The following is a 12499-nucleotide window of genomic DNA, read 5'->3' on the forward strand; positions in this document are numbered from 1 at the left end:
AATAAAATGAGAAACATACATCAGGCAAATAACCACTATACAACTGGCATAGAAAACAATATTTAAAAGAATTTAAAATAACAAGTAACAGAAATAAAGAGTGATGTTCCCAATGAAGAGAGACTACCTATAAAGAAATCATTGGAGCATTGTGTATAACAGCAAAAAATTACCCTTCATTAAAAACTGTATAAATAAAAAGTTTTACATTCATTCAATGAAATACTGTTAAGTTAAAAGATTATTAAGAAAATGTCATACATAAAATGTGCTAAATTCATGTGATGGAATACTATTAAGTAAAAACATCATGGCTAGATGTTAAAAACAGAATCCGGTTATAGAATAGTAAAACTGTAAATTTTTAAAAACCGTTGTTTGCATACCAATATGCAAACCAAAAAATACACTGGTGAATATTATATCAAAACAATGACAGTTTCTGGGAAGATGGGGAAGAAAATGCCACTCCATTATTAGTAATTTATTTTATTTTACAAAGGGTATGAAGCAAATATATCAAAATGCTAGCATTTCCTAGGAAATGGGAGTAATTATTAGTAAGTGCTTGTTTCTGTAGTTTTCTGTCAAACCGATGACAACGCTAACAATATTACCTTCACACTAAACTTTGGTGTGCTGTCTTCTTATTCAGTGTTGTCTGTCTTTTAATGGTGGAAAGCATAACCATAAGGGATGGATGGTTCATTGTTTTCTAAAACCATTCCACTGTCTTTTACTCTGAATTTTTTTTATTCTGAACTTCTAACTTCTAAATAAATCTTGGTTTGTTTGACAGAGGGAGGAGATACTGAGATACAAAGAGGTGAGGGGGGTGGTTCTGGAATGTTTAGATGGTAGTTCAACTATTATGCTCTTTCATTTAAATTTTCAAATTTTAAATATATACGAGTCAAGTTCGTAAGCCACAAAATAACAAACAGTGTTACCTAGAGGTTTTACAGAGACTAACTCTAAGAAGCTTGGCTCTGCAGGTCCTGGACTTTTGACTTCTGGACATCATCCAATGGTTCTCTTTCTTGATTAACTGTCATCTGGTTCCAAACAGTTCAAAGAAGAAACGAGAGAAAAAATTGTGGTTCCTATGCAATTTTATATCTGTTCCTGCTTTCCTATCATCATCTATAAAAACAACATGCCTTTAATCTGAAAATATATGTTATCAATGCAAAAGACTTGGAGAACCTGTATGCAAAAAATTAAAATTCCGAAATCACCTATGATTATGGACATCTTCCCCATTACATTTAAAAAAAGAGTTCTTAGAGTACCTACTAAGAAGAGAAAGGAAACTGTACAGACCTCAAAACAACAAGTTAAACAAACTGAGTAATTAGTGTTGGCTTTTTATGGATAATTATGATTTCAGTCTCTATACTTCGTTTTCTAAAATTTCTGTACTTAAGAGGTAATCTGGAACAGATGAAAAAAGAGCAAATAGAACATGTAATGTTTACATGGTAGATAAATGAATAAGTAAATTCTCCTCTCTAGGCTACGCCACCAACCAAATACTGACTCATTAGCTAATACCTCTCTGTTAGGCACAGTAACACAGTAAAACCAAACCAAACCAAATAAACACTGGTTCAAGGACACCACGAACCCCCTTTCCCATCATTCGTTTCCCAGGAATCCCAGGGCTCTACAGTGAAGAAGTTAAGCCCGCCCCTCACGCTTCACTGGCCATTGGCCACTGGTCCCGCCCCACAAGCTTGTCTTTGAAGCCGTTGATTGGATATGAGTGAGGACCGTGGAGGGGACTGGTACTGACAGCCGGTGCGGAGGCGTGGCCATATCCCCCGGAAGTTCTACCCGGGCCGCCGCGCTATGGATCGCGCGCTACGGCTCCTCGCGCGTTCGCGTTTCCTCTCGCGCGCTCCAGCTTCCGACCCCCGCCCTGGCCCCGGCCCGGGTGGCGCGGCACTCCTGCTGCTTCGGCCTCCGAACGTCTTTCGAATGGTGAGCTCGTGCCGCCCAACCGCCGTGGCCGCCCCGCGGTGACCTTCAGGCCTCCCGCCTGCCGGCCCTAAGGTCCCGATACTCGGCTGCGTGTTGGAACTTCGCTGCTGGCCCGGGGCGCCTCCTCCGCCGGGGGAGCGCCCGGGAGGGGCGGCAGCTGTTGGCGAGAGCCCTGTCGGGCCTCCCCGACCCCGCCCCAGCCGCGCTCACTGCTTCGCCCCTGCCCGCGGCGGCTGCCCTCGGAACGGTGCTGGGGTGGACGGTGTGAAGAGGGGGCGGCGCCGGAATGGGACGGTGTCCGGAGGGGTCTGCTCCGCTTCTGCCTTTGATGGGCCGAGCTGGATCCAGCCCCTCTGAGCTAGCTTCTGGGGTCACAGCTCTGCAGGGAACTGTTCTTAGGCCTCCAGGCGGGTTGAAAGTTCTTGTGAACCCAGGAGATTTTACTTTTCATGAAATTGGCCATTTAGTTTGTTAGGCTGGTTTTCCCCACTTAACTTTTGTATAAACCCTGAAATGTGAAACAGGGGCAGAGTGTCCTGAAGTACGTTGGAGGAAATTGCATGGACCATAACATAACTACAGCTGAATCAGCACTTTTTATTGAGAAAGACCTGCAAGGAACTTAAAGGTCCAATTTCAGGTTGTGACACCCTGACTTACATGAGCCCTTTTGCGCTTTAGAGTGTCACCTTCGGTAATTTGGGCTTCAACAAGCATTAAATACGTATGCTCACATGTGTATTATCAGGAAAAGTTTGAGAAATAAATGCTAGTTTAGGAAGACTTACATTCTGCACTTTTCACTGCTGTATGAGCTTTCATTGAGGGAGATGTGATTTCAGACCCTAGTCTGCTACTCAGAGTTGGGATTTGGAGCAGGTAATATTTGTCCTCAGTGTCTGCCGGTAAAATGAAAATAATTACAAATACTCATCAAGATTGCCCCTGTGAAAGTACTTTCTGAGTTTGGGATATGGTGAGTGCTTATTAAATGAATGCTTCCATCTAAGGTATTTCAAAGGCCCAAGACATTTTTCTGGGCTATAAACTGTAAGATAATTTGATGACATCACTGTACTTGAAACTGCGAAATCAGGGGTGCTTTATATTTCTGCAACTCCCTGCTTGAATAATTTTAGTGCACTTTAGAGCCTTTTAAAAATTTGATTTTCACTTATTTAGTGTTTTGTAAAAGGGAATAGAAGGCTGGAGAACTGACTCTATACCGCTGTCAATGTCAAAAAAATAGCATTGCGTTGCTTTTAATGTTGTAATGTTAGCTAACATCAGATGCGGATAGATTTTTTTTTTATATAATCCTAAATACATCTTTTGCTCTCTAATCTTCTCAGCTCCAAAATCTCTTGAGTTGATTTTATTAAAAGTTTTTCTTGTTGCTAGTGTTAAGAAATAAACTATATTCAATATCCTGTGACAAACCATAATGTAGAAGAATGTGAAAAAGAATATATATGTATAACTGAGTCACTTTGCTGTATAGAAGAAATTACACAATATTATAAATCAACTATACTTCAATAAAATTTTTTTAACAAAACAAAGAAATTCACATAACCCTAAATGCCCTGTTACCTTTTATCTCAATTAAGAACACAAAGAAGTTCATCCAACAGGAAGATTACATTGAATGCTCCCTGTGTGTAAAACAGTCACTATGGGCACAGAGTTTAGAGACTACTGAGGCATATTAAATAAGCAAAGAAGTCATGCACAGCTAATAACACTGTGGTACCGAGGAGAAAAAGTACAGTGAGAGTGAGAATATATAATGGAGACCTGCTGTGAAACTGCCTTGGTAGCATGGTGGACAAGGAAGTCCTACATTTTTTAAAGTTACTTTATTTTATGATCTTCAGGATGGCTATAAAGTCTGGAAACATAGATAATATTCTGTGTCATAATGCAATATCAATAAACCATTTATTACATATTTGTCAGTATTTCAAGACTTAGTGGTCACCCTATATTTTAAGAACAGAAAGACTTTTTAAAAAGTCTGTTTAAAGAAACTGAAAGCCCAAACACAATGAAGTCAAATTTTGGATTTTATCTCTTGAGATAGTCTTTTTGCCTAGGAAATGATTTGGATTTTCTTGAACACTGAAATATTCTTTTAAACCACCTTAGGATAAGAATCTGAAAGGCATTTTATATTTTCTTTAGGAGATACCATGGTTTAGTTAATGGTTATCTTACACATGCATGGGGATATACTATAGGCCTGAGGCCTATATTTTTTTGGCTGGCCTTTCTCATTTAGACTGGCATGCAAATTTGGAGACCACCTCATCAATTCCTGAGGTTACTGGAATTAGTGGTTGGTAATAGCACTTGGTATTTCTAGGGCTAAATAGCAATCATACTACGGTGAACACTGGACACATTAGTCATTCATGCTTCTCCAGGAGGGGAAGTGATTGTGAATAAACATGCATCTCCCAGGACATCAGGAAATTGCACATTTGTGCCTGCCCCATGCCTATCTGGTTAACTCTTTAAACTTCTCCCAGAAATTCTGCTCTCTAAATTACAGGTTATAAAGACATGGTTTTCAAAAAAACTAGTTTTTTGTGACAATGGATTATATTATATGAATTAAAAACATATTTAATAGATACCATCATGACATCATTTTTCATCAAAAGCACTGATAATTTTCCCATTAATTTAGGTGAGCAGCCCTCCTCTTCTTGCCCAAGCCACTGGGAAGAGGTGACATACATTATAATGTGGGAAGGTTTTGAAAATCATACATATGTTTTTCAGACTTCAGGTGGACTCATTAGTGGGTGGAGAAATCAATGTAGTGGGCAGTTAACAGCATTGGTTTTTTGACAGAATAGCATAGAATAGAAAATAGGCATACAGGACAGATTTTTTCACAGAATTTTTGTTTCAGGTTTGTGTGCATCTACATGTGTGTTTATGTACAATATAAAGGGTTTTTCTTCTGTAGGTCATTGGGAAGAACGTTTGAAGAGATTTGGAAGTTACCTGTTTCATTGTTCCTCTATCTGTGTATATGTGCTTGTCTAACAGACACCAACCATAGGCATTGCCTCCACTGACAGAGCCTGGAGCCTTTCAGAGTATTTTACAGGATTGCTTCAGTTTCTGATCTACAGATTTGTGCAACCTGTATATTTCCTGGGTTAAAAAAAGGGAGAACTTTCTGGTTTTTTGGAATAGTTTATTAGCTAGCTAAGCTGCTACAATGTTTGTTGTTGGAAATTTGGGATGTTTATTTTTATTACTGTAAGGACAAGAAGTATATTTTTTGAAGTGTTTACTGAGATTGTGATTTCAGCCACAATTGACATCTGCCATTTTTTAATGGTCAGTGTCAAGATCTAGAATTTGATGTAGACCGTTGTTTCTTGAGTTAGAATTTAAATTTTTCTAAAGTTTAAACTTGAAGAACATAGGTAAAATTTATTCATTTAAATCTTTCCAAAATACTTTGGATATGAGTTTTATCATAGCAACCTGTTATTTAGGTGACAACATTATTCCTGTTTTATGATGAAAATTTAATAATTTTGAACACAAAAAATGATGTTTTAAATTTAAGGAATCGAACTTGATTTCACAAATGACTGATGGAAACCAATCTCCTTTCTTTGGAGCCAGTAACTATTTGCTGTCTTATAACAAGGTGATGGAGAGGAAGAAGAACCTAGCTCATGTGTCCAGTGCCACTGTTGTCATTGCTAATGTTATTGCACCAAAGTATATTTTAACATACAAGGATATTTACTTAGGATATTTAAAACAAAGATCATTATGCAAAAATTTTTTGTGCATTTGAGATATAAAACCCCAGCTGCAAGTTGGCATACAGTGGTGTCAGTGTAAGCACACTCTATTAGAGAAAAATCTAACTGTACATCTTCAGATCCTACAGGGTAGTGGTTGTTGTGGGCCAATCTGGAGTTACTTCCTCCATTTCTTGGTTTATGGAAGTGATAAAAAACAGCTTTTAGAATACGAAAGTTCAGGGTTTGAGTGTTTCAGGCCCTCCCTCTTGCTATCTGGGTGATCTGCTGAGATTATTTAATCTTATGTAGCCTCAGTGTCTCCTTCTTTAACATGGGAATGACGATATTAAAATCTCCTAGGGTGGTTGTGAAATTCAAATAAGGTGATACCTAAAAAGTGTTTGCTACATAGCACAGTAAATGATTATTTTTATTGGCTTCTCCTTATTGGCTTAGACCAGTCCTTTGCAGACTTTTTTTTTCCATTTTTATTGAAATGTAATTGACATACAGCACTGTATAAGCTTAAGGTGTACAGCATAATTTGACTCACGTACATCATGAAATGATTGACACAATAAGTTTAGTAAACATGCATGATATCATATAGAGAATTAAATAGAACAGATTTTTTCTTTGTGATGAGAACTCCTAGGATTTACTCTTTTAACAACTTTCATATATAACATACAGCAGTGATAATTATATTTATAATGTTGTACATTACATCCCTAGTACTTATTTATCTTGTAACTGGGAGTCTGTAACTCTTGACTGCCTTCATCCAATTCTGCCTAACCCCACCCTCTGCTTCTGGTAACCACAAATCTGATCTCTTTTTCTATGAGTTTGTTTGTTTGCTTGTTTGTTTTTGAAGTATAATTGACCTACAACACTATGTTAATTCCTGTTAAACAACATAGTGATTTTTTAAAGTTATTTATTTATTTTATTGAGGTATAGTTGGTGTACAATATTATATAAATTACAGGTGTACAGTACAGTGACTCACAATTTTTTAAGGTTATGCTCTATTTGTAGTTATTATAAAATATTGGCTATGTTCCCTGTTTTGTAAAATATAGCCTTGTACCTTATTTTACATATAATCGTTTGTACCTCTTAATTCCCTACCCCTGTATTGCCCCTTCCCTCTCCCCACTGGTAACTACTAGTTTGTTCTCTATATCTGTGAGTCTCCTTCTTTTCTTTTTTTTATATTTACTCGTTTGTTGTATTTTTTAGATTCCACATGTAAGTGATATTTGTCTTTCTCTGTCTGATTTATTTCACTTAGCAAAATACCCTCCAAGTCCATCCATGGTGTTGTAAATGGCAAAATTTCATTCTTTTTTACAGCTGAATAGTTTTCCATTGTGTATATATACCATATCTTTACCCATTCATCTGTTGATGGACACTAAGGTTGCTTCTGTATCTTGGCAATTGTAAATAATATTGCTATGAACATTGGTGTGCATGTATCTTTTTGAATTAGTGTTTTTGGTTTTTTCAGGTTTATACCCAGGAGTGGTATTGCTGGGTAATATGGTAGTTCTATTTTTAGTTTTTTGAGAAACTTCTTTTCTACAGTGGGTGCACCAATTTACATTCCCACCAACAGTACATGAGGGTTCCCTTTTCTCCTCATCTTCACCAAAACTTGTTATTTGTTGTCTTTTTGATAATAGCCATTCTCACGGGTGTGAGATGATAACTCTTGGTGGTTTGGATTTGCATTTCTCTGTTGATTAGTGATGTTGAGATCTTTTCATGTGCCTATTGGCCATCTGTATGTCTCCCTGGAAAAATGTCTATCTGGGCCCTCTACCCATTTTTTTAATTGGGTTGTTTGTTCTTTTGATGTTGAGTTATATGAGTTCTTTCTATATTTTGGATATTAACCCCTTATCAGATATATTGTTTGCAAATATATTCTTCCATTCAGTAGATGGCCTTTTTGTTTTGTTGATAGTTTCCTTCACTGTGCAGAAGCTTTTTACTTTGATGTAGTCCCGTTTGTTTATTTTTGCTTTTGTGTCTTTTGTTTCCCTTGCCCAAGGAGTCATATACTAAAAAATTTTACCAAGACCCATGTCAAAGAACTTATTGCCTATGTTTTCTTCTGGAAGTTTTACGTAAGTTTCGGGTATTACATTTAAGTCTTTAATCCATTTTTTAATTTATTTTTGTGCATGGTGTGAGAGAGTAGTCCAGTTGGATTTTTTGCATGTAGCTGTCCAGTTTTTCCAGCACCATTTATTGAACAGGCTGTCTTTTCCCCATTGTATATTTTGCCTCCTTTGTCATGGATTAATTGCCCATATAAGTGTGGGTTCATTTCGGATCTCTATTCTGTTTCATTGACGTAAATGTCTGTTTTTGTGCCAGTGCCATACTGTTTTGATTACTATAGCTTTGTAGTATAGTCTGAAATCAGGGAGCATGATACCCCCAGCTTTGGTCTTCTTTCTCAAGATTGTTTCAGCTGTTCAGGGTCTATTGTGTTTCCATATGAATTTTAAAATTATTTTTCTAGTTCTGTGGAAAATGCCATTGGTATTTTGATGGGGATTGCATTGAATCTGTAGATTGCCTTGGGTAGTATGGGCATTTTAAAATTATTATTTCTTCCAATCCATGTCTGTGTCATCTTCAGTTTCTTTCATCAGCGTCTTATAGTTTTTTGAGTACAGATCTTTTACCTCCTTAGTTAGATTTATTCCTAGGTATTTTATTCTTTCTTTATGAGATTGTACATGGGATTGTTTCCTTTTTCTCTTTCTAGTAGTTCATTGTTAGTGTATAGAAATGCAACAGATTTCTGTATATTAATTTTGTATCCTGCAACTTTACTGAATTCATTGATGGGCTCTAATAGTATTTTGGTGGTGTCTTTAGAGTTTTTATGTATAGTATCATGTCCTCTGCAAACAGTGACAGTTTTACTTCTTCCTTTCCCACTTGGATTCCTTTTCTTTTTCTTGTCTGATTGCTGTGGCTAGGACTTCCAATACTATCTTGATTAAATGTGATGACAGTGGGCGTCCTTGTCTTGTTCCTGATCTTAGAGGAAATGCTTTCAGCTTTTCACTGTTGAGTATAATGTTAGGTGTGGGTTTGTGATATACAGCCTTTATTATGTTGAGGTATGTTCATTCTATACCCACTTTGTTGAGAATTTTTATCATAAATGGGTATTGAATTTTGTCAGAAGCTTTTTCTGTATCTGTCAAGATGACTCTATGATTTTTGTTTTTCAGTTTGTTAATGTGGTATATCACATTGACTGATTTGTGGATATTGAACCATCCTTATATCCCTGGAATAAATCCTACTTGATCATGGTGTATGGTCCTTTTAATGTGTTGTTGAGTTTTGTTTGCTACTATTTTGTCAAGGATTTTTGCATCTGTGTTCATGAGAGAGATTGGCCTGTAATTTTCTTTTTTTGTGCTTTGTCTGGTTTTGATGTCTGGGTGATGCTGGCCTTGTAGAATGCGTTCAAAAGTGTTCCTTCCTCTGCAGTTTTTTGTAAAGGTTTGAGAAGGATAGTTGCTACTCTTCTCTAAATGTTTGGTAGAATTTTTCCTGTGAAGCCAATTGGTCCTGGATTTTCGTTTGTTGTTGTTAATTACTGATTTAATTTCATTACAGGTAATTGGTCTGTTCATATTTTCTATTTTTTCCTGGTTCAGTCTTGGGAGATTGTACATTTTAAGGAATTTGTCCATTTCTTAATGGCCATTTTATTGGTATATAATTGTTGGTAGTAATCTCTCATGTTTCTTTGTATTTCTGTGGTGTCAGTTGTAACTTCCTTTTCATTTCTGATTTCATTGATTTGAGCCCTCTCTCTTTTTCCTTTGAGTCTGGCTAAAGGTTTATCAATTTTGTTTATCTTTTCAAAGCACCAGTTCTTAGTTTCATTTATCTTTCATAATTTTTTGTCTCTATTTTATTTACTTCTGCTCTGATCTTTATGATTTCTTTCCATCTGTTGACTTTTGGGTTTTGTTCTTTCTCAGGTTCCTTTAGGTGTAAGGTTAGGTTGATTTTTGATTTTTCTTGTTTCCTGAGGTAGGTGTGTATTGCTATAAACTTCCCTCTTAGAACTGCTTTTCCTCTGTCCCATAAATTTTGCATCATTGTGTTTTCATTTCCATTTGTCTCTAGGTATTCTTTTATTTCATTAATGATCCATTGGTTATTCAACTGCGTATTGTTTATCCTTCATGTGTTTGTGTTTTTTGCAATGTTTTTTCTTGTCATTGATTTCTAGACTCATGGCATTGTGGTCAGAAAAGATGCTTGATATGATATCAGTTTTCTTATATTTACTAAGACTTGTTTTGTGGCCTAGCTTGTGATCTGTCCTGGAGAATGTTCCATGTGCATTTGAAAAGAATGTGTATTCTGCTGCTTTTGGATGGAATGTTCTATATAGAGCTATTAAGTCCATTTGGTCTAATGTGTCATTTAAGGCCAGTGTTTCCCTGTTAATTTTTTGTCTGGATGATCTGTCCATTGATGTAAGTAGAGTGTTAAAATCCCCTACTATTATTGTGTTCCTGTCATTTTCTCCCTTCGTGTTTGTTAATATTTGCTTTATATTTGTAGGTGATTCTGTGTTGGGTACATACATATTTGCAATTGTTATATCTGCTTAGATTTATCCCATGATCATTATGTAATAGGCTTCTTTGTTTGTTGTTGCAGTCTTCGTTATAAAATCTGTTTTGTCTAATGTAAGTATTACTACCATGGCTTTCTTTTCATTTCCATTTGCATAGAATACCTTTTTTCATCCTGTCACTTTTAGTCTGTGTGTGTCTCAGGATCTGAAGTGAGTCTCTTGTAGGCAGTATATATATGAATCTTGTTTCCATAAGCATTCAGCCACTCTATATCTTTTGATTGGAGCATTTAGGCCATCTACATTTAAAGTAATTCTTGATAGATATGTACTTATTGCCATTTTGTCCTTTGTTTTGGGGTTGTTTTTATAGTTCTTTTTTGTTCCTTTTTTCTTACTTTGCTCTCTTGTTATTTGATGACTGTCTTTAATATTACATTTGGATTCCTTTCTCTTTTTTGTGTATCGATTTTGGTTTGTGGTTACCATGTGGTTTATATATTGCAGTGTGTGTGTGTGTGTATGTATGATTATTTTCAGCTCCTGATCTTTTAAGTGCAAAAACACTTTAAGAACCCTGCATTTTTATTTCCCCACACATACTTTTTCTGTTTCTGACATTGTATTTTACATCTTTTTGTCTTGTGTGCCCCTTAACTTCTTATTGTGGATATAGACAATTTTACTGGTTTTGTGTTTCAGCCTTCCTACTAGCTTTGTACATGACTGATTTACTACCTTTACTATATTTAGCCTTACCAATGAGATGTTTTTTTCATAATTTTCATACATCTAGTTGTGGCCTTTTTCTCTTAGAGAAACCCATTTAAAGGTGGTTTGGTAGTGCTGAACTCTTAGCTTTTTCTTGTCTGTAAAACTTTTGATCAGTCCATTTAAATCATAATGAAAGCCTTGCCTGTTGGAGTCTTCTGATTTAGGCTTCTCCCTTTCACCACTTTAAATATATCATGCACTCCTTTCAGGCCTGCAGAGTTTGTGCTGAAAACTCAGCTGAAATCCTTATGTTAAGTACAATTACCTTGTACTTAACTTGTTGCTTTTCCCTTGCTGCTTTTAGTATTCTCTCTTTATCTTTAATTTTTGCCATTAATTAAAGTGTGTCTTGGTGTGGTCCTCTTTGGGTTGATCGTGTTTGGAACTCTCTGTGCTTCCCAGACCTGGATGTCCTTTCCCTTTCCCAGGTTAGGGACATTTTCAGCTATTATGTCTTCAAATATGTCCTCTGCGCCTTTCTCTCTGTCTTCTCCTTCTATGGCTCCTGTAATGTGAATGCCAGTACACTTGATGTTGTCTCTGAGGTCTCTTAAACTGCCCATGTTTCTTTTCATCCTTTTTTTTTTCCTGTTCAATTTCAGTAATTTCCACTATTCTTTCAGCCCACTGAACTGTTCCTCTCTGTCATCTAATCTACTGTTGATTCCTTCTAGTGTACTTTTTATTTCAGTTGTTGTATTCTTTAGCTCTCTTTGGTTGTTGGCTCAGGAGGTCTTAAGGCAGCTGGCCTGCTGGTGGGTGGAGCTATGTCCCTGCACTAATAAGCTGTATTCCAAAATGGTGCTTTCAAGAACTGATGTCCTTGTGGTAGAACAAGCTCCCATTAGTGGCTGCCCCCAGTGTGTAGGTTCCCAGTGTGAGCTCCAGTTGCCTCCTACCTCTCCGGGAGGCTCTCCAAGATCAGCAGGTATTCTGACCCAGGTTCCTTTCAAATTACTGCTTCTTCCCTGGGTCCCAGAGTGTGTGAAATTTTGTGTGCACCCTTTAAGAGTGGAGTTTCTTTTTCCCACAGCCCTCTGGCAAAAAATGAGCCCTGCTAGCCTCCAAAGCCAAACTTTCAAGGAGCTCTTCTTCGCCCTGCTGGGGAGCCTGACATGGGGCCTGGACCCCTCGCTTCTTGGGGAGAACCTCAGCAATTGTAATAATCCTCCAGTTTGTGGGTCACCCCTCCTCAGGGGGTGGGGGGCAGTGGTAATAGGTTTTGACTTTATTGTGTCTTCCTCCCTCCTACCTGTTTTACCATGGTTCCTTTATATCTTTAGTTGTAGAAGGTCTTCTCTCTAATTTTCTAGCCTTACTCATCAAT

General features: G+C 37.1%; 1 protein-coding gene across 1 annotated transcript in view; it reads left to right on the forward strand.

Annotated features, from left to right (window-relative positions):
- The first annotated feature begins 1720 nt into the window (after positions 1 to 1720).
- Positions 1721 to 12499, forward strand: part of FH (fumarate hydratase) — a 43110-nt gene continuing 32331 nt past the window's right edge. The window contains exon 1 of the mRNA XM_079905257.1: positions 1721 to 1983. Coding sequence (XP_079761383.1) covers positions 1852 to 1983 — 132 coding nt within the window. The 5' untranslated portion in view covers positions 1721 to 1851. The remainder of the gene's footprint in view (positions 1984 to 12499) is intronic.

This window comes from Stenella coeruleoalba (genome assembly GCF_951394435.1).
Source record: "Stenella coeruleoalba genome assembly, chromosome: 1".
Classification (NCBI taxonomy): Eukaryota; Metazoa; Chordata; class Mammalia; order Artiodactyla; family Delphinidae; genus Stenella; species Stenella coeruleoalba.